General features: G+C 39.5%; 1 protein-coding gene across 1 annotated transcript in view; it reads right to left on the bottom strand.

The window, feature by feature from the left end:
- PDE11A (phosphodiesterase 11A) overlaps nucleotides 1-23,722 on the bottom strand; it is a 402,070-nt gene that overhangs the window by 244,061 nt on the left and 134,287 nt on the right. Inside the window, exons 3-4 of the mRNA XM_020908326.2 lie at nucleotides 18,531-18,620; nucleotides 8,618-8,758 (exon numbers count right to left, since the gene is read on the bottom strand). Of these exons, the coding sequence (XP_020763985.2) occupies nucleotides 8,618-8,758; nucleotides 18,531-18,620 (231 nt within the window). The remainder of the gene's footprint in view (nucleotides 1-8,617; nucleotides 8,759-18,530; nucleotides 18,621-23,722) is intronic.

Here is a 23,722-nt window from a genome sequence, read left to right as displayed (position 1 = left end):
AACAAAAAATACTAAGAATATAAATGATTTGAACATCTTGTTTTTGATTATGGGCCTGGAGGAAAAGTCAGCTAGAAAAAAAAAATTCTTTTGGAAAAGACTTTCCTCCTTGAGGAAAAGAAGGATATGTAAAAAGAAGTTTCCCTTCTTCTCCTGGAATACATTTATAGGATGACATGCTATCTGAATCTGTACCAGGTTCCTGGACCCTGAAGGTGGAAGCCAGCCGGGGAAGGCTAACCACTAAGATAGGAAAATGGACAGTCTGGGTCATTGATTTTACATCATCTGCTGCTGCTCCATTCCCAGAGCCTTCTTATCATGTAAGATACAAATGTTCTTATTGTTTAAACCATTTTCCCTTGTGGATTCTGTTATTTGCAGAAATCTCTTAAACTGATCTATAGATTAAAGCCATTTTAATCAAAATCTGCAGTTGTTCATGAAACTGGATAAGCTGCTCTTAAAATTTATATGAAAGAGCAACAGGTCAAGAATACGCAAGCCAATTTTAATGAAGAACAACATTGAGGACTTGTCCTATCAAATATAAAAGAGGGTTATAAAATTATAGAAACTGAGAAAGTGTGATACTGGTGCAGAAATAGACAGAGCAGTGGGACAAAATAGTGAGCTCAGAATCACATAGTGATGTATGGAAACCTGATGTGATACAGAAGGGGGGATGGTTCTGAGACAACTGGTTATACTTATACAGCTTTACACTATACACAAAAATAAATTCTAGATGGACATAAAAGCCCATAAATATCAGATAGATTAAAGGGAACGTCATTATAGCATGGAGGCAGACAAAGAATTTTAAGAAACAAAACCTGTAAGTCACAAATCAAAAAGGAAGATTGATAAATTTGACACATTAAAATAGTCCATGCAACTAAGATACCTGTTGGAAGAGGAATAGCATTGAGTGCAGTCTTGGCTGTGTACGCCAAGACCACAAGGTCCTACTTTCTATCTGGTTCATTTCTCAGGATTGTGTTTACCAGGAACATCTGAGCAATGAGGTATCATCTCTCCCCAGACAAACAGCAGGCTAGATACCACTCAATGTATAAGGGATCTATTCTCTAAGAGCAATGTTCCTCTATAAGTATAATATACACCCACAGCTTGTTAGCCTGAGCTCTATGTATTCAGAACTCAATATTATGCTTATGTTTTCTCCATTGCTTGCTTGGCTTGATTTCAACCTGTCATATTTTTCAGGAAGGGCTTCTTGGAACTAAGATTCCCACACTCTCCTTTGCATATTTAAAATGTCTATCTGTGGCTTATGTAATTGAATATGAATTTGGCTGGGTTTTAAATTAAAGAGTCATATTTTCTTTCCCTGAGGATTTGGTATCTGTTCCTATACTGTGTTCTTGCACTGGAGAGTGCAACCAGGAAGGCTAACACCAGAACGAACTTTCCTTCAATAGGTAACTCGATGTTATCTAGATGTCCACAGAACTTTTTCATTATCTTTGAAATCCATAAGCACTGGATATGTTTCAATACTAAGCAGTGAGCATGTTTCTCCTCAAATGACGTGTTCTTTCAGTCTGTAAATTCCGCTTTGCTTTCATTGCAATAAAATGTCCTATTTTTACCATTGTTGTTCAGTCACTCAGTCATGTCTGACTCTTTGTGACCCTATGGACTGCAGCATGACAGGCTTCCCCGTGCTTCACTGTCTCCTGGAGTTTGTTTGAACTTATATCCATTGAGTCGGTGATGCCATCCAACCATTTTATTCTCTGTCGTCCCCTTCTCCTCCTGCCATCGATCCTAACCAGCATCAGGGTCTTTTCCAATGAGTTGGCTCTTCACATCAGGTGGCCAAAGTATTGGAGCTTCACCTTCAGCATCAATCCTTTCAATGAGTATTCAGGGTTGATTTCCTTTAGGATTGACTGGTTTGATCTCCTTGCTGTCCAAGGAATTCTTGAGCCTTCTCCAGTACCACAGTTCAAAAGCATCACTTCTTCGGTGTTCAGTCTTCTTTATGGTCCAACTCTCACATGTGTACATGACATTATTACTCACATCTACTATCTGTACATGACTACTACTTTGATTATACAGATCTTTGTCAGCAAAGCGATGTCTCTGCTTTTTAATATGCTGTGTAGATTTGTCATAGCTTTTCTTCCAAGGAGCAAGTGTCTTTTAATTTCATGGCTGCAGTCACCATTAGCAGTGATTTTGGAACCCCCCAAAAATAAAGTATGTCACTGTTTACATTTTTTTCCCATCTATTTACCATGAAGTGATGGAACTGGATTCCATTATCTTATTTTTCTGAATGTTGAGTTATAGGCCAGCTTTTTCACTCTCCTCTTTCACCTTCATCAAGAGGCTCTTTAGTTCCTCTTTGCTTTCTGCCATTAGGGTGGTGTTATCTGCATATCTGAAGTTGTTAATATCTCTCCTGGCAATCTTGATTCCAGTTTGTGATTCATCCAGCCCAGCATTTCTCATGATGTACTCTGCATATAAGTTAAATAAGCAGGGTGACAATATACAGCCTTGACGTACTCCTTTTTCAATTTTGAACCAGTCCGTTGTTCCATGTCTGGTTCTAACTGCATACAGGTTTCTTCTTTTTTTTTTCCTCCTGTCTCATTTCTCATGTTCTCTTCAGAGATACCAAGTATCCTTATTTTGGACTTTCTTTTTACTCCATATTTATCATTCATCTTATCATTTTATACTGTATTATTTTCCATTTCACTTCTAAGTTTATCCTCCATGCCTCTGAAAATATGTTAGAAATTCTTTTCTTCTGTTTTTAATGTAATGTTCATTTCTGTATAATTACATATTTTCTTCTATTTCTTTCTAAGCTCTGCCAACTCAGTTTTCTTATCTATTTACTGTTTATCTTTTATTCCTTGAGTCCTTGTATCTCTTCTTTGAACACTTTTTTTCCCCTGCGAAATCACACTATCTTGAATTTCATTTCATGGAGAATTGTTAGCAATTTTTCTGGTGTGTGTTTCTCAATTGGTGTTTGTTTTTACATTCTTTTCCTCCTTTTTTTCTTTTGACTATCTTTGCATAAGCTCCAGGATGGTGGCTTTTTGTTTTGGCTGATACAGTGGTAAAGAATCCATCTGCCAGTGCAGGAGATGCAGGTTCTATCCCTGGGTCGGGAAGATCACATGGAGATGGAAATGGCAACCTACTCCAATATACCTGCCTGGAAAACTCCATGGACAGAGGAGCCTGGTGGGTTACAGTCCACGGGGTCGCAAAGAGTTGGACATTGAGCACCCACACACGCCACATCTTTAAGTAAATAATGGAGAAGGGGTGACATCAGGACAGTGGGTAAGGATGACTGCACTTGAATTTTGGTCTATTGTCTTTGAGTGCTTTTTCAACAACACACTCTTCCAGGCAACTCCTGCCAAACAGAGGCTGCCCTTGCTTACTATGAAGTCCTATACGACATAGATATTTTTGTGTGATTAAAGCCTTAAATTCTCACCAGGAGACCAAGATTAGCAGCTGCAGGGTGACTCGCCACTCACATTGTCAACTCTCCTGACAGCCTTGTTTCCAAGACAGCTTGTCTGAAATTTTCTTGTTCCACCCCACCTCTCCTGCCACTCTATGGCAGCAAGGAGGACTCAAGAAACATTCCTGAGCCTGCCCAGGCACCCATCCGTACTGTGATGAACACTGTACTCTGTCCAAGATGGCTGGATGCAGGCAACCTCACTCAGCTTTCTACTGTACCCCACCCAATTTTCACTATGTTATGTGAGCCATGGGTGGGGTGATGATTGAAGTATAGAGTTATGAATACTTTCTCTTTTGTGAATTATAGTTTTATTCCTTGTCCTTGGTGTTTTTAAGTTGGTCCTTAACTGGCAGAAGTTAATAAAAATCCATTTAGCAGATCCTTTCTCATGACACCCTGACTTTCAAGTTCACTCTCTTACTGCCAGGTCCAGTACCTGCCCCCTTTTTCCATGAGATGATAAACTCTGACTCTGCTTGGGAGGATAAGATGCAAGATAACATAACTCAAAAGGAGAAAATTAAGCCCCCATCAATTTAATAATTGTGAAAATATGATCTCATTTATGTACCCATATTTTGATAAAAATCACTTCCTTTTATACTTGTTTTTTCTCCTTTATTACTTACTTAAAAATATATCAAGGATATTGTTCCTATACATATAGATAAACATCATTATTTTAAAGGATGTATAGCATTTCATTACATAAAACTTCTGTTGCTATTTGATTTATATTCTTACAACTATAAATACTGCAGTAAAACTTCTTATATACTGATTTTGCTCTCTTACTCTTCTCTATCTCTTTCACTGTGCTAAATTTTAAGAGGAGAAATTGCTGAATGCAAAGGCTATGCTCTTTTAAAACTGAAACATATTTTACCAAGCTTATAATCCATAAAGGCTACCCCAGTTTAAAATCTCATCATCAGTAAAAAGAATGTCCATTTTCTTATACCCACACTCATACTTGCTGTTATAATTCTCTTAAGTCTTTTCCATTTCAATGGTTAAAAAAATCATAGAAGTGTTTTAATGTGCTTATATTCTCTAAGGAATTGTGTGAATGTTTTAGAAAACCTTTCCCCACCAAATGACTATAGAACAATACTCACCAGTAATTTTCTTTTTTTACACAAATCTTTGCTCCATCTGAAATTTATATTGACTTCACAGAAACAAGACAAAAAAGTGGGCAGCTCATTTTTCAGCATCCTAAGAAAGTAAAGGCCACCCAAGGATTATCTAGGATGGAGATCTGAAAACTGCTGCCTGCAGCCAAATCTGGCCCACCACCTACTTTTATCAATAATGCTTTATTGGAACACAGTCATACTGAGACTGCTTTCATGCTACCATGAGTAGCTGCAAGAGAGATCATGTGACTTGCAAAGCCTAAAAAATTTACTATCAATCCATCCATTCTAAGGTGAGGAAGCCTCAGCCAGAGAACTTCATCAGGGCAGGATTTTCTGTTTGTTGAAACCTCTGTGGCAGCATTAGCTTTTGCCACCTGGCGTCTTGCTCAGCTGTCTTCCCCTCTTATACATGGTGTGACTGTATATGGTTTCCTTCCCAGCCTTCTACCTGACAATCAGGGTACTGCACAGAACAGTGATCAGTCCCTTTAAGTCTGAAGTTCAAGAAACTTTTGGTGAGAAGCAAGTTAAAGGAAAGCAGGGCATTATGACTTTTCTGCGTGGTGATGCCACATATATTGCCGTCCTGCCCCTGCACTCAGCTCCCCCACCACCTGCCTAGCAACCTTGATGAAAATTCTTTACAGCTTCTCAAATGGCACCAAATAGATGGGTCTCCTCTTTTTGCACATAGTTCACTTTTACCCCTGACCTTGTCTCTCCGGACTGAAGGAGTTCATTCTCACTCTGAGAGGGAGGGGATGGGCAAAGAGAAGAAAGATAGACTGGCTCCAGGTTTTCTGCCCTGACTCCGCCATTTCAAAAAATCTTAGAATGTTCAGCTGTGATAGGGAAAAGGTCTTTTAAATCTTCACAACTACACCAACACCTTTACTGCATGTTACCATCTAGTCTGGCTTCCCCAGTGGCTTAGTAAGTAAAGAATTCACCTGCAATGCAGGAGACACAGGAGACGAAAGTTCGATCCCTGGGTTGGGAAGATCCCCTGGAGAGGAAATGTCAACCCACTCCAGTATTCTTGCCCGAAAAGTCCCTTAGGCAGAGAAACCTGGTGGGCTATAGTCCAAAGGGTCACAAAGAGTCGGACATGACTGAGTGACTGAACACACACACGTGCCATCTAGTCTAGGGAGTGGTTTCTGACCTCTCCCTACTTTATATCCTGAAGTTCTTACTGTCACTGTTATCCTCTCCAGCTCTGCCCCCGCCTTCCATATTATCTTCTGTCATCTGTACTTTTTCATCTCACTTGCCAAAAAGCAAGACTACAGGGTAAAAGTTACTCCATGTTAGAAGATTTGCAAAAAATGATCACCCTAAGCTGATTTAAATTACTTCCATGTCTGTTCTAACTGACCAAGCAAACAGTGAATCTGTCCCTGTTTAGATTCCACCTGGCCCCCCAGCCACCCACCCTCATGAGGACCTGGGAGTGGCTCGCAAACCCTGGAAACAAGTCCTACCAGTTTCCCCTTCCTGCCTTTGCTCAAGGAGAGCCCACAGCCAGCCAGGCACCCACTAGCATCCCACCTCTTCCCACTCCTTTCAGAGGCATCCCTGCCAGGTGCTGGGGAATACCCCTGAAGGTCAGTCAACTCTTGGAGCCTGAATTCCTCATCAATAAATGAGGATGATAATACTACTTGCCTCATAAGGATGCAGTAAGTATTAAATGAGCCAAAATGCTTCATGAAGCATCCAGAAGCACTTCACATATACGGGCTATGTGTGTGTGTGTGTGTTCTCCCAAGAATCTATTGTGCTGTGTATGCTAAGTCGCTTCAGTTCTGTCTGACTCTTTGAGTCCCTGCTCCTCTGTCCATGGGATTCTCCAGGCAAGAATACTGAAGTGGGTTGCCATGCCCTCCTCCAGGGCATCTTCCTGACTCAGGGTTCAAATCTGTGTCTCATATCTCCTGCATTGACAGGTTCTTTACCACTAGTACCATCTGAGAAACCCAGGATCTACTGATTTTTACACAACCACAGGATAATTGCAAGGCTATTGTTTGTTTAAACCACATTTGCTGAGTAGAAATAACACAAAACTCTAGAGTTGGACTATAAGGAAAGCTGAACACAGAAGAATTGATGCTTTTGAACTGTAGAGTTGGAGATGACTCTTGAGAGTCCCTCGGACTGCAAGGAGATCCAACCAGTCCATCCTAAAGGAGATTAGTCCTGAGTGTTCATTGGAAGGACTGATGTTGAAGCTGAAACTCCAATCCTTTGGCCACCTGATGCAAAGAGCTGACTCATTTGAAAAGACCCTGATGCTGGGAAAGATTGAAGGCAGGAGAAGGGGACAACAGAGGATAAGATGGTTGGATGGCATCACCAACTCAATGGACATGAGTTTGGGTAGACTCTGGGAGTTGGTGATGGACAGGGAGGCCTGGCGTGCTGCAGTTCACAGGGTTGCAAAGAATCAGACACAACTGAGTAACTGAACTGAACTGAACTGCGAAGATATGGGGAAATACTCCTAAGCATTTTAAACGTATATAGATTTTTGAAAGCTTAATGATAAATAGATAACCAACAAGGTCCTACAGTATAGCATGGGGAACTATACTCAATACCTTGTAATAACCTATAATGGAAAAGAATTCCAAAAAGGATATATATAACTGAATCACTTTGCTGAACACCTGAAACTAACACGACATTGTAAATCAACTATATATCAATGAAATTTTTTTAAAAACTTAAAATATTTTAAGTTTTACAATATTTATTATTAAATCTCCAAAATTTGCGCCAGGTTCTTGTTTTTTGAGGAAATCAAAGCTAAAGGCAAAGACAATAACCTTTCTAAGTAACTACAGTAAAACATCATTCTCTGGGGTATTAAAACGGCACTTAATTGCTAGACAATTCCCGGTCTTTGAAGAGAGTTCACGGCAAAGATATTAAACTGCTGCTGAGGGTGTAGACATTTAGCTTTCAAGAAGTTAGATGGATGATGGTCATTATTTTCAATATTGCTGTGTGTGTACCCAGCAGACTTCTCACAAAGAGCCAGAGGACCTAAAAGACCCTGAAAGCCAAGATAAGGCAGGCCCGAGGCCCAGGACAAGGGCTGCTCGCCCCTGAAGTGAGAGTAAGTAGCCCCTGCGTGAGGAGGGCAGGAGCCTCCGCCTCCTGACGGGCGCGCACCGAGCTAGTGTCCACAGGCCCGAAGCAGCAGTAGAAGAAGGTGGAAACGTGGGAAGCGGCGGAACAAACCTCTGCTGGAGAGTGCCGCCCCACTGAGGCTGGGGTGACCCCACTGAGCGCAAGCGCAAAGAGCACTGCTTGCCCACTCCCCGACCCCCACCCCGGAAGGGGGCTGTGGAGTGTTGTGTGGACTGTAGTCCATGCTCACGCGTGCTGACGGCCTTCCCTTGCTGTGTGGGTTCAACGGGAGGCTGGCAGCCCGGCTTCTCTTCTCTTCAGCTGAGTGAGTTCGGGCAGCCCCTTCCATCCCTTGGGCTTCGCTGGTGGTTCAGCTGGTAAAGAATCCGCCTGCAATGCGGGAGACCTGGGTTCCATCCCTGAGTTGGGAAGATCCCCTGGAGAAGGGAAAGGCTACCCACTCCAGTATTCTGGCCTGGAGAATTCCATGGACTGTAGAGTCCATGGGGTCCCAAAGAGTCTGACAGTACTGGGCGACTTTCACTTTCACTTTCCCGTCCCCCAGCTGCCTCATCTGTGTACACAGAGCTCCGCTAGACCTCAAGGTCGTCAAAGTTTCTCAGATGACAGCAGATCAAGACTGAAAAAACACATACAGGAAATAAAAAACTTTATTTTATAAAAAGTCACCTCATGTTAGAAGAGTCACAAAAGGGTGGTTCAAGTCGCAATTTCACGAACTTAGTTACAACTAAACTAAACTTGATTTCTTAACACAGATGACAGATAAAAGATGACTTACTGGTGATTCGATGTCCTCCAGGAGTAAAACAGAACAGCGTTCACATTTCAACAGTGTTTGGGCCCGATGCATTATTTTCTTGACAATTTTCTCCAGGTCCGTCTGTTCTTCAAAGAGGTCATTAACCACCTCTAGCAAAGCCTAGGAAAGAGAAAATGTATGTATTTAGGTGGCTAAGGGACTGAATTAAAATTTGTCTCTCAAAAATTCCATTTAGTCTTTGCAATAAAAATATAAATATTTTCGTGTGGCTAAATTTTAAAGTGTTTATGGTTGTTTTGACATATTTCCATTGTTTCCTTTCATAACACGGTCTTGAATTATAAAATATAACTTGAGAATAGTGCCAGTCCATATGTGTGTGTGTGTGTGCGCGTGTGCTGAGTTGCTCTGTCTCTCAGTCATGTCCAACTCTTTATGATCCCATGGACAGTAGCCCACCAGTCCATATAATCCCACATAAATTCTTCATATATCTATATGACTATATTCCATACAGTTAATGACTACATGATCTCATATAATCATTACTGATAGGCTTTTCTGCTCCTACAGTAGTTTTTCTGCAATGTTTAAAAATTGATTTTTAAATGTTTTAAAAAACATGACTGGGTTTAAAAATCAACATTTTATGAATACCAAATACTTGATTCTCTCCAAGATACATTTATTTCAGAAAATTACAAAGCATCTCTTCCTCACCATCTGGAAGAAATAGCTTCATGGTCAAACTCAAGACTTATTTTCACTAATATATATCTCTCACAGAACTATTAAAGAATTATAGTAATGGATGCTAGTTAAGTTTCAAAACCTTCAAAAATATATATATAAAACCCCTATTAATTCCCCTACACAAGAAATTTGTCCAGGAGAACATTGAAATGCCATTATACATCTCCAAAAAAATCATTAAAAATTTATTAAAATAATAAAATAAAAAGCATAAAAATTAAAGAAAAAATTTAAATTCTAATTTGAAAGCTGTATACTCATTTAAAAATGAAATTGTGATAACATGTCATTTTATCCAGCTAAGCTAGCTTACAATTTGTACATTGAAATAATATTTATTTAGAATTTTTAATTACATGGATACATCCAGAGATTGAGGAACAGTGAGCCATTTACAGGTAGTAGATATTTTGCCTCTATCAAAGTGCAATCAGAAAATTACACAGCCAGTGAATTGGCCAGAGGATGCTTTATTCAACAGAATTTAATGTGATGTCTCCAGTCTGACCTGTCACAAAAGGATTTCATGGGTTTTCAAATTCACATCTATTCTGATAGGTGGTGTTGACTAATTTTCAACTTTGGTAATGATTTGATTTGTCCTGAAACCATTTGAAATGTGAGAATTTCTTCTCTGAGTCTATTCAGGTAGAAAAGTATTTGAATGAGTTAAGGGATCCATGAAATGAGTCTATTTCCCTAAGCATCTCAAAGCAGACCCAAAATCTCGGACAGTGTTTTCTCTAAAGAGAGCTTGTGACTGTGGCCAAGGGCTGTGCATTGCTCTATGATTCCAAAGCAAAGAGAAACACTATGAGTTGAAAAAAGTTTTAAGTGTGTTCTGTCCATTTGGCATTTGGACAGCAAATCGCTGTAAGAGGTCAATGTCTGGTAATTTCATGTGCAAATATAATATTAAAAATAAGGCAACTGTCTGCATAATTACCAACAAAATCCCCTGTTATTAAGGGAGGAGACATTATTTCCTTAATCATCCAGACTAGTTCTTCAGATGGATCATATTAACTGAACAATTATTTAACTTTTCAATTTGGTGTGACTGCATGGATGGGGCCTCTGGGACCCATATACAGGAACATTTATCTCGGAGGAAAAACTAATTGTGCCTTGAGTTTTGTACTGACAAATCGCATTATAGTAATTTTATTGTTTCTAATTAAAAATTGCTGCTTTACTAACAAGTGATAAAAGTTTCACAAATAACAATGCAGACTGGCTTCAAAATAGGAGGAAAAAAAAGAAGAAGAAAATCTAGGATGACATGCAATGCGACAGACATGGAAGTTTTGCACACAATTGAACACTCCCTGTTTCTCAATGTCACTTGCATGTCCCCAGCTCCTTCTTCAGACCTTCTTTTGCTTCTGGACTTATCCTTGGACCTTTTCCCTTCTCTTATCCATATATTTTTCCCACCTGTACCCTAGTTTTAAATACCATCTATATGCTGATGGTTCCCAAACATTAATCTCGAGTCTTCACATCTCTCCAAAACTCTTAACTCCCATATCCAACTGCTTACTTGCCACCCGTACAAGTCTAAAGTCATTTTCATTCATTTCCCATATCAGTAGGCCTTATATATTTCACTGCTAAATTTTTTGGAGAATCTCTCACTTCTCACTGTCCAGCTACATTACTTCTCCCCACCACCAGCTTTATTGAGATATAATTGACATAAAACTTTGTGTGACTTTAAGGTGTACAACATGATGATTTAATACACCTATATATTGCAAAATGATTACTACACTAAGGTTAGTTAAAATATCCATCACCTTACATAATTACAATTTTTTTGTGGTAAGAACATTAAGATTTATTTTCTCAGCAATATTCAAGTGCATAATGCAGTATCATTAACTATAGTCATCACACTGAACACCAGATCTCCAGAACTTACTTATCTTATAACTAGAAGTCTGTATACTTTGACCAACATCTCTCCTTTTCCTGGACACTCCAGCTCCTGGAAACCACCATACTACACTCTGCTTCTTTGAGTTCCGCTTTCATAGATTCAATATATATGTGAAATAATACAGACTGGATCATCAAAAAAGCAAGAGAGTTCCAGAAAAACATCTATTTCTGCTTTATTGACTATGCCAAAGCCTTTGACTATGTGGATCACAATAAACTGTGGAAAATTCTGAAAGAGATGGGAATACCAGACCACCTGACCTGCCTCTTGAGAAACCTGTATGCAGGTCAGGAAGAAACAGTTAGAACTGGACATGGAACATACAGACTGGTTCCAGATAGGAAAAGGAGTACGTCAAGGCTGTATATTGTCACCCTGCTTACTTAACTTATATGCAGAGTACATCATGAGAAATGCTGGGCTGGAAGAAGCACAAGCTGGAATCAAGATTGCTGGGAGAAATATCAATAACCTCAGATATGCAGATGATACCACCCTTACAGCAGAAAGTGAAGAAGAACTAAAGAGCCTCTTGATGAAAGTGAAAGAGGAGAGTGAAGAAGTTGGCTTAAAGCTCAACATTCAGAAAACTAAGATCATGGCATCTGGTCCCATCACTTCATGGCATATAGATGGAGAAACAGTGGAAACAGTGGCTGACTTTGTTTTGGGGGGCTCCAAAATCACTGCAGATGGTGATTGCAGCCATGAAATTAAAAGACGCTTACTCCTTGGAAGGAAAGTTATGACCAACCTAGACAGCATATTAAAAAGCAGAGACATTGCTCTGTCAACAAAGGTGTGTCTAGTCAAGGCTATGCTTTTTTCAATAGTCATGTCTGGATGTGAGAGTTGGACTATAAAGAAAACTGAGACCCAAAGAATTGATGCTTTTGAACTGTGGTGTTGGAGAAGACTCTTGAGAGTCCCTTGAACTGCAAGGAGATCCAACCAGTCCATCCTAAAGGAGATCAGTCCTGGGTGTTCATTGGAAGGACTGATGTTGAAGCTGAAACTCCAATCCTTTGGCCACCTGATATGAAGAGCTGACTCATTTGAAAAGACTGTGATGCTGGGAAAGATTGAAGGTGGGAGGAGAAGGGGATGACAGAGGATGAGATGGTTGGATGGCATCACCAACTCATTCGACATGAGTTTGGGTGGACTCCAGCAGTTGGTGATGGACAGGGAGGCCTGGCGTGCTGCGGTTCATGGGGTCGCGAGTCAGATATGACTGAGTGACTGAACTGAACTGAACTGAACTGATTTTACTTAACAGAGTGCCCTCAAGTTTCATCCATGTTGTCACAAATGATGGGGTTTTCTTCTGCCTTATGGCAGAATAATGCTCCATTGTGTGTGTGTATGTGTGTATCACAATTTCTTTATTCATTCAACTATTAATGCACACTTAGGCTGTTTCTATATCTTGGCTATTGTAAATAATATTGCAATGAACATGGGAGTGCAGATATCTTTCTGAGCTAGAAATTTAATTTCCTTTTGATATATACTCAGAAGTGAAGCTGCTGGATAATATGGTAGTTCTATTTTTAATTTTTTGAGGAACCTCCATATTGTTTTCCATAGTAGCTGCACCAATTTATATTCCACCAACAGTGTACAAAGGGTTCCCTTTTCTCCACATCCTTACCAACACTTGTTTTCCCATATCGTTTTGATAACAGCCATTCTAAGAGGTAGGAAGTGATATCTCATTATAGTTTTAATTTGCATTTCCCTGATGATGTTGAGCATCTTTTCATGTGTCTATTGGCCATTTGTATGTCTTCTTTGGAAAAATGTCTTTTCAAATTCTCTATTTTTTAATTGGATGATTTGGGGTTGTTTTTTGTTTGCTTGTTTTTTGGGTGGTTTTTTTTTTTGTTTGTTTGTTTTTTGTTTTTTTTGCTATTGGGTTGTGTGAGTTCCTTATATATTTTGGAGATTAACCCCTTATCAATACAGATGATTTGCAAATATTTTCTCCCATTCCATAGTTTACTTCTTTATTTTTTGATTGTTTCTTTTGCTGTGAAGAAGTTTTTGTGTTTGAGGTAGTCTCAGTTGTTTATTTCTGCTTTTGTTGCCTGAGCTTTTATATCAGACCCCCCAAAAAAAATCACTGGAGCTTTCACCCATATTTTCTTCTAGGAGTTTTACAGTTTCAGGTCTCAAGTTTAAGCTTTTAATCTATTTCAAGTTGATTTTTGTGAGTGATATAAGATAGAGGTTTAATCTAATCTCATTCTTTTGCATGTGAATATCCAGGTTCCCGAAACCATTTATTGAAAAAAAAACTACTTTTTCCCCATTGAGTATTCTTGGCTCCCTAGTCAAACAGATGTTGACTCTGTATGTATGGGTTTATTTCTGGGCTCTTAATTCTATTCCATTGGTCTGTATGTCTGTTTTTAATGCCAGTACAATACTATTTTGATTACTATAGCTTTGAAGAATAGTTTTAAATCAAGAAGTGTGGTGCCCCCAGCTTTGTTCTTCTTCCTTAGGATTGTTTTGGCTATCTGAGGTCTTTCCTATCTGCTCTTTAGACACATGGACCAAAGCTTCTCCTACCCCTTGGCCTTTGCACTTGATATTTCCACTGCTTGGAATCTTCTTCCTAGATCTTTGTGTGGCTTTGCTCCTTCATTTAATTTAGGTCTCTGCTCAGATATGACGTCTTCATAGAGACCTTCTTGATCACCTTCTGAAATAAACATCATCCTAAACTACCCTTCAGCAACTAATTTGTATTCCATTATCTCACTTTGTTCTTTTTTTTTTTTTACAGCACTTACCCCATGAACAGTTTGAGAAGGCAAAATGATAGGATACTGAAAGAGGAACTCCCCAGGTCAGTAGGTGCCCAATATGCTACTGGAGATCAGTAGAGAAATAACTCCAGAAAGAATGAAGGGATGGAGCCAACGCAAAAACAATACCCAGTTGTGGATGCGACTGGTGATGGAAGCAAGGTCCGATGCTGTAAAGAGCAATATTGCATAGGAACCTGGAATGTTAGGTCCATGAATCAAGGCAAATTGGAAGTAGTCAAATAGAAGATGGCAAGAGTGAATGTCGACATTCTAGGAATCAGTGAACTAAAATGGACTGGAATGCGTGAATTTAACTCAGATGACCATTATATCTACCACTGTGGGCAGGAATCCCTTAGAAGAAATGGAGTAGCCATCATAGTCAACAAAAGAGTCCAAAATGCAGTACTTGGATGCAACCTCAAAAACGACAGAATGATCTCTGTTCATTTCCAAGGCAAACCATTCAATATCACGGTAATCCAAGCCTATGCCCCAACCGTAACGCTGAAGAAGCTGAACTGAATGGTTCTATGAAGACCTACAAGAACTTTTAGAACTAACACCCAAAAAAGATGTCCTTTTCATTATAGGGGGCTGGAATGCAAAAGTAGGAAGTCAAGAAACATCTGGAGGGACAGGCAAATTTGGCCTTGGAGTATGGAATGAAGAAGGGCAAAGGCTAATAGAGTTTTGCCAAGAGAATGCACTGGTCATAGAAAACACCCTCTTCCAACAACACAAGAGAAGACTGTACACATGGACATCACCAGATGGTCAACACCGAAATCAGATTGATTATATTCTTTGCAGCCAAAGATGGAGAAGCTCTATACAGTCAGCAAAAACAAGACCAGGAGCTGACTGTGGCTAAGATCATGAACTCCTTATTGCCAAATTCAGACTTAAACTGAAGAAAGTAGGGAAAACCACCAGACCATTCAGGTATGACCTAAATCAAATCCCTTATGACTATACAGTGGAAGTGAGAAATAGATTTAAGGGACTAGATCTGATAGACAGAATGCCTGATGAACTATGGACGGAAGTTCGTAACATTGTACAGGAGACAAGGATCAAGACCATCCCCATGGAAAAGAAATGCAAAAAGGCAAAATGGTTGTCTGAGGAGGCCTTACAAATAGCTGTGAAAAGAATAGAAGCGAAAGCAAAGGAGAAAAGGAAAGATATTCCCATTTGAATGCAGAGTTCCAAAGAATAGCCAGGAGAGATAAGAAAGCCTTCCTCAGCAATCAATGCAAAGAAATAGAGGAAAACAACAGAATGAGAAAGACTAGAGATCTCTTCAGGAAAATTGGAGATATCGAGGGAACATTTCAGGCAAAGATGGGTTTGATAAAGGACATAAATGGTATGGACCTAACAGAAGCAGAAGATATTAAGAAGAGGTGGCAAGAATACACAGAAGAACTATACAAAAAAGATCTTCACGAGCCAGATAATCACAATGGTGTGATCATTCACCTAGAGCCAGACATGCTGGAATGTGAAGTCAAGTGGGTCTTAGAAAGCATCACTATGAACAAAGCTAGTGGATGTGTGGAATTCCAGCTGAGCTATTTCAAATCCTGAAAGATGATGCTGTGAAAGTGCTGCATGCAACATTCCAGGAAATTTGGAAAACTCAGCAGTGGCCACAGGACTGGAAAAGGTCAGTTTTCATTCCAATCCCTAAGAAAGTCAATCCCAAAGAATGCTCAAACTATCACACAGTTGCACTCATCTCACACGCTAGTAAGGTAATGCTCAAAATTCTCCAAGCCAGGCTTCAGCAATACGTGAACTGAGAACTTCCAGATGTTCAAGCTGATTTTAGAAAAGGCAGAGGAACAAGAGATCAAATTGCCAACATCTGCTGGATCATCAAAAAAGCAAGGAAGTTCCAGAAAAACATCTATTTCTGCTTTATTGACTATGCCAAAGCTTTTGACTATGTGGATCACAATAAACTGTGGAAAATTCTGAAGGAGATGGGAATACCAGACCACCTGACCTGCCTTTTGAGAAACCTGTATGCAGGTCAGGAAGCAACAGTTAGAACTGGACATGGGACAACAGACTGGTTCCAAATAGGAAAAGGAGTACGTCAAGGCTGTATATTGTCACCCTGCTTATTTAACTTATATGCAGAGTACATCATGAGAAATGCTGGGCTGGAAGAAGCACAAGCTGGAATCAAGATTGCCGGGAGAAATATCAATAACCTCAGATATGCGGATGACACCACCCTTATGGCAGACAGTGAAGGGGAACTGAAAAGCCTCTTGATGAAAGTGAAAGAGGAGAGCGAAAAAGTTGGCTTAAAGCTTAACATTCAGAAAACTAAGATCATGGCATCTGGTCCCATCACCTCATGGGAAATAGATGGGGAAACAGTGGAAACAGTGTCAGACTTTATTTTTTGGGGCTCCAAAATCACTGCAGATGGTGACTGCAGCCATGAAATTAAAAGATGCTCACTCCTTGGAAAGAAAGTTATGACCAACCTAGCATATTAAAAAGCAGAGACATTACTTTGCCAACAAAGGTCCGTCTGGTCAAGGCTGGTTTTTCCAGTGGTCATGTATGGATGTGAGAGTTAGACTGTGAAGAAAGCTGAGCACCAAAGGATTGATGCTTTTGAACCGTGGTGTTGGAGAAGACTCTTGAGAGTCCCTTGGACTGCAAGGAGATCCAGCCCGTCCATCCTAAAGCAGATCAGTCCTGGGTGTTCATTGGAAGGATGATGCTGAAGCTGAAACTCCAATCCTTTGGCCACCTCATGTGAAGAGTTGGCTCATTGGAAAAGACCCTGATGCTGGAAGGGATTGGAAGCAGGAGGAGAAGGGGACGACAGAGGATGAGATGGTTGGATGGCTTCACTGACTCGATGGGCATGAATTTGAGTAAACTCCAGGAGTTGGTGATGGGAGGCCTGGAGTGCTGCGATTCATGGGGTCACAAAGAGTCGGACACGACTGAGCGACTGAACTGAACTGAACTGAATGAGGGGCTCTTTAGAGGATCCTGTCACGCTGCTTTCCAATGGGCACCCCACAAAATGCTAGCCTTAGGAGGTGCTGCATGTAAAGGGGGTGCTCTGGCCAAGTGGGTTTGAGAAATGCTTCCTGTGATTCTTGAATATTCACCACCCACATTAGCCTTTTGAAGGCTCTACAAAACACTGAGATAGAAAAGCCTATTCAACTTGACCATAGAATCCCATAGCACTGGTGTTTTAAAGAATACACTTTGGAAAATACTACCATGACATTTATGGTAGTTGGAGAAGAGGGCCATTGATAAATACTATACAGTGTGATAAGTGTCCACAATAAAACAATGGCAGTAAATATAAGACAAAATAATAAGCAAAGAAGGAAAGATGAAGTGGAACACTGAGCTGGGTCTTCAGAGAAATGCAAGGCAAAAGCAGTGGGAGAAAAAGGTGGACATGAGGCACTGAAAGCAGAGGGAGAAATATTACTAAGAGAATGAGAAAGTGAAACAGACTGTTTTCTGGAAATTGGGGCCTATACTGCTGGAGTGCCCAATGAAAGGAGGAGAATGGTAAGACATGGGGCTAAAGATGAAAACAGGATCCAAATCAGAGAAAAGGGGTTGTATGCTGTGCTAAAGAAGATGGCTGTAGTTGTCAATTGTTTCCTGTGCAATATTCGTAAATCATAATGCTGAGCAAATGAAACTTTTAATCAATTTGATTTCCAATCAACTGGGGGTTTCTAACCTTTCTGAACATCTTCTTGTTAAATATATTTCTAAATTGTAACAGTAATGTCCCTATATTTAAAAATAGAGTGAGTCTAATATATTTAACCTCTACTTGATTATTTAGCAATTTTTTGAGTACCAGTCTTTGTTTTTGTTTTCTTTTTTACTATTTAGCCCTACAACTGCTGAAGGTATATGACAGTAATCCCTGTATCTGTGTTTCTTTATAATCCTATAAGCTGGTGTTTGCAACATTATCATTCTCTTCCAGGAAAACTTTCAATTCACAAACATAATTTGTGAGTTGGGGTGAAATCATCTATAACATACTTTGCTTCTTAAAGGAACTAAATTGTAAAAAGATCACTAATTGTGTTATTGTTTCAAAACTGTAAGTAAGCTAGAATATATCTATTGCCTTGTAGTATAGATGTGAAAATTAATTTCCTTTTTAAAAGAAGTTATTTCCCCTGCACAACAACAGAGGATTTATATCCACCTCCGTTTGGGTTTATTGCTTAAAGGAGAACATCAACCACAGACCTGAAGGATTATACAGATTAAAAAAAATGTTTCTGTACTATTCAAAGATCATCTACTGTTTTTAAAAGACATAATGACTCACAGACACTTGAAAGACAAAGAGCTCTGAGGATTGTCAGCAATGCTTCTTTCTACTCACCCTGCTTCTTTCATATTCTTTCCTTGAGGCAGCAAAGAGCTGAGCATTAGATATGGCAATTCCACAAAATGGAAGATACATCTGCATGACCTGGGGGCAAAGAGAGTGTTAAGAACATTAAACCATAAAAATATGGAGCCAGATTCCACATTTCCTTCACATGCCTGATTTTAATACATTTTTTTCAACCACAGAGGCAGAATATAGTGTTGTTGATGCTAATATCTTAACTTCAGAAAGAATATTCTTCAGAGTTAACTATGCTGTAGTCTCAGGTTTTAACTAGGGACAGTCACATCTGTGAAGACATAAAATGAGAAACAGACTGTGATAGCTATGATACAGGAACTGTGTATAAAAGGCATCTCTGTATGCCTTCGTTGATCAATGGAAAATGAGTAAATGGAGGAAGTCTGATATATTTAAAATTTAAGGCAATGCACATACTCACACTTGGAAGTAGGCAGGATATAAGCCAACTTCTTTGTACATATGTATCAGTAGCAGGGATCTCAGCTTGACCCTGGGACCCTGCCAGCTTCAGACTTGTGTATGACTGTTAGAATGGGCCTGGTAGGAACTGAGGGGCCAGAGGGCCTAGGAGCCTCACACAGAAGGGTTCAAATTGAACCCACCATTCTGTTGACATAACTAGACATGAATGCAGATCAGTGGGCTGGTGCTACAGAAGCTGGTTTGAGGAGAGGCTGGGGATCCTTTAGGTGAGCATTCTTCCTATGGGGAGAAACAGCCACATGTGACAGGCCTGATAAGAAAGGCCTGTCTTAGGAAACAAAACGAAACAAACAATAAAAAACAAAAAGTTTCATATTACAGGGGGTCTAGGTCTCATGATTTCCAGTACTTCCTGGCACTCTCACTCAAATTCATCTGCAGAATCTCTGATTCTAGTGAGAGGAAATGTTTCAAGTAAAAGCCAAAATAATTATTTCCCTAAACTCTTTACAATGTAAGGGATTGTGACAAGAGACAATGCCTTGGGACTTCTCTGAAGTAGAGGCAAAAGGGCATGTGGGCATGTTTTATATGACAGTCAGTCTCTCTCTCTATCACACACACACACACACACACACACACACACACACCCGTATGATGCCATGTCAAGAGGTGCGGAGCAGTGCCAAAACTAAGCAGCTCCTTCCATGCCCAGAAGAGGCAGTGCAGAGCTCGCTGACGGTGAGGGATGAAAACAGCAAGGGAGGATCCACCCAGGAGCAGGTGTGAGACACTCGTGGTGTTAGTAGAAATCGGTTAAGGTTGCCTCCAGAATGTAGGCCTTATTCTTTTAAGCCACTCAGCCATTTTCTCAGAAATGTTTCTCTTACTTAATTACATTTTGAAAACAATTTCTTTCTAATCAGAGCTCTACAATGCACATGGTATTTGCTTCTCTGAGGAAGCCCTCCCTAACACTCCCTTCTTTTGTGAGTATTCTTTATTCCAGAAAAAAAAAGTCAAGATGTGATAGCCTCAAGGACAACCAGAACCCTCCCAAGACCTCCTGACCCCGACTTTGACCATGTAAAGGCTTTCCAACAGGAGAGAAGAATGCAAGCTTGCACCTGCCCTACTTCTTATCTGCAGCACTCCCTCCCCCTCCTGAACTATAAGACCCCTTCCTATTTTTCCCAAGGGAGGGTAAAGTCTTGAGGGCGCTAGCCTACTATGGCCTCTTTTGCCTGGCAAAGCAATAAAAGCTACTCTTTTCTACTTCACCCAAAATTCTGTCTCTGTGTTTCAGTTTGGTACCAGAGAGCAGAGCCCAGGATTTCGGCCACACTGGGATACCCAGAATGAAATTACTTGGAGTGGGAGGTGCTTTTGTAGAGGGCTGGAGATGGTCTAAAGACGAAGGGAACTTCACAATTTCTATCATTTCTTTCCTATTAAAATCTTGCTTTGGCTACTTGGGCATCCTCAACTCTGACAGAGTGTCCCTAAAAGTCTTAATAATTCACAAGGCTGTAGAAGCTAATGCTGAGACCCCAATTGCTTTTACTGAGATATAGTTGATGTAGAGTATTATATGTTTCAGGTGTACAACATAGTGATTCACAATTTATTAGAGAAAACAAAGAATTCAATAAACACACTTACATCTTATTCAAGAAATAATCATTTATAATAGTAGCTTATATTGACAAAGTCCTTGGATATGATGTTAAGCATTTTATATGCACTATATCATTTGATCCTCACAACTACAGTTATACTCTTCATTCTACTTTTCAGATGAGAAAACAGGCTTCACAAATTTATCAAATTTGTTGGGAAATATTCTCCATGTATTCCTCACATTTCTGCACATCTTGCAAACAAAGGCAACGGCTCATCTTTCCAGAGTGTTTATATAGTTAACAGTCTTGTAAAATAGAACAAAGAGCAGAAATGCTTACTATGCAGTATAATGAAGATAATGCCTCTCTCTGAGGCAGAGGTCAGGTGGGTTTACTGTCTATTATAAAAGATTTTGGTTCCCTACATTTCAGGTTCTTCTCTGGTAATGCATGCCCTATGTAATCTGTATGATGCTGTTATTAAACATCTTATCCCAAGCCAGAACTACCTGTTCACATATCACTATTTTTTTTTTCATTTTCCCTGTAAGGGGGTGTGTGTGTGTGTGTGTGTGTGTGTGTGTTGTGTGTGTGTATGAAGTTCACACATAGTTACCTGGTATATGTAATGTTAAGGCAAGAGATTCACAATTACTAAAGTCAGTATTAAATTTCCTTACTGTCTTTTTACTGAGTCAGTTGCTACTGATTTTGTTTCCTCATTCCATTGATTCTCCCCTTTACTACATTACACTTCCTTTATTTAAGACAAATTTTATGCACATACTTAATAAAATCTAAATTTAACATCTTTAGTCTCCTCACAAATAAGGTAAGGACTTTGGAATACTTTAACTCTCAATACTACTTCCTGATATACTTTTTTTTCCCTGTTACCTTTTTTTTCTAGTGCTATCTGGTTTTGCTACTACAAATTGGACATTATTTTGTTATTGTTATTAGGCAGTGCTTATTTTGATTTGTCCACATGCTTACCAATATTTCCCTATTCATTTCTTCCAGTATCTCCTTCTTCCCTTCTAGGATAATTTTCTTTCTGTGTGAAGACAATCCTTTAGAACATTCTTCAGCATTGGTGGTAAATGCTTGTTTTGTATTAAAATGTTTTTATTTTATGAACTTAAAAGTTAATTTATTTGGGTACACAATTCTAAGTTGACAGCTGTTTTCTCTCAGTACTTAGAAGATATTCCCCTATCACGTGCAGTTAATGCTGTTGAAAAGTCAACTGTCAATCTAATTCTTGGTAAATAATTCATCTCTGTCTTTTTTTTTTTTCAATCTTTCTATGTCTTTTTGTACTTTTCCACCCTCAATAAAATGCTTTTAATTGAATTATATAGAACTCATACATATGTGTATATATACATGGTTAGATAGCATCACCAACTCAATGGACATGAATTTGAGCAAACTCTGGGATACAGTGAAGGGCAGGGAAGCCTGCCGCCCTGCAGTCCATGGGGTTGCAAAAAGTTAGACATGATATAGCAACTGAACAACAATGACATATATATATAATCCTATATATTATATATCTAAAGATTACTATGGATGGAGACAATACCAGACCTTCATGAAACACTATAAACTGAAAGGGGATCTTTACTTACAAAGGGAATGATCTATACTGTGCCATTCACTGGCACAACAATTCAACACTTTCTGGGGTCAGACTCAGCTCCATTGCTGCTGTTGTTGTTCAGTCATGTCCAACTCTTTGCGACCCCACAGACAGCAGAATGCCAGGCCTCCCTGTCCCCCACCATCTCTACCACCACCACCATGCCTATGCAACAAGTATAGAATTTCTTAATACATATGCAGGAGAAACAGTCAAATACAATTTAATAGAAGGGAGTGAGAAGAAGCTGAAGCATTACGGAAATAGGAGATGATTAAAAAAAATCGTATATCCTTTTTCAGTTCCAGTGCAAAACATGTCTTTTTTAGAAAAAGAAACACTGTTCTATCCTGCTTTTTCTGAAGTCCCCCTCCTCCAAGAAAAAAATACTAATTTGGTTTTCACATCTAGTTTCTGAAGGCCAAAAGGTCTAAAAAGCCTTAATGACTAAGAAGCTAATGAGTCTGTACACCCTTGTGCAGCACTTTTCAGCTTGGAAGCACTTTATGAACACTGGCTAATTAATCTTTACAACATCCCACTCAGAAAGGGAGTTAAACTGAAAATCATTAAACAGTGTGAAAAAGTCACTTTAGCCCTGGAAACTCATGAAAAGTATCACTAATAAACATAAAATCTGAGCACTGGGACCATCCATCAATGTCCTAAAGAAAGACAGTAGGTACTGAGCACTTTGACTGCAGAGAAAGGCTATTCAAGCCCCATGGTCTAGTCTGGTCCAATTACACATCATTAAAGAACACTGGGGGTCTATACTGGATGCTTGCAGTGAGAGGCCTGGGGCCATCCCCTTTATGAACCCCACTCCTAGAGGCAACACAGCTGGAGGTGCCACGTCACTGTCAGCCAAATTAGGGGGTCCGACCCACACCTTGCTTTTCTGTGCAGATCCTGAGATCTGCCTTGAGGCATTAACTATAAGGCACTTTGCTGATTCAAGCCCTGCTGATTTGGAACTGGGGGTGTTCTAACAGTTGTAATTCAAAAGCTAAATAAACTCTTCAAATAGAGTAATTTGGAAAATAAAGCATCAAAATAGGAACCAGTCACAGGATTTTCACATAATGAAACACTTTCCACATCTTTCAGAAATAGAATACTTGAAATAGGAAAAAATTAGTCTGAAGCTCTGGAAACTCTGGAAGAAATTCCTGCTTCCAGAGGTATAGTTTAGTACACTGTAATCTTTCTATGCAAATTCAGTAACTAAAATAGGTTGGGTTTTTATTTCAAGAATCAGAATAATAAATGTATCTTATCAGATCACATCAAAGTATATACTTTTGGCTGAAGCGTGCCTTTTCCTCTCAGAGCTGTGCCCTCTGTGAAGAAAAGTCTCTAAAAAATACACAGAGGCATAAAGTACAAATTTGTTTAAATGAAACACTGGCATCTGGAATAGATGATCCAATTACATACTTTCTGAAACTGCCCACTTTCAGAATGAA

This window comes from Odocoileus virginianus, chromosome 13 (genome assembly GCF_023699985.2).
Source record: "Odocoileus virginianus isolate 20LAN1187 ecotype Illinois chromosome 13, Ovbor_1.2, whole genome shotgun sequence".
In the NCBI taxonomy this organism is placed as follows: domain Eukaryota; kingdom Metazoa; phylum Chordata; class Mammalia; order Artiodactyla; family Cervidae; genus Odocoileus; species Odocoileus virginianus.
The sequence above is the reverse complement of the archived record's forward strand: the minus strand, read 5'-3'. Positions and strand labels throughout refer to the sequence as shown.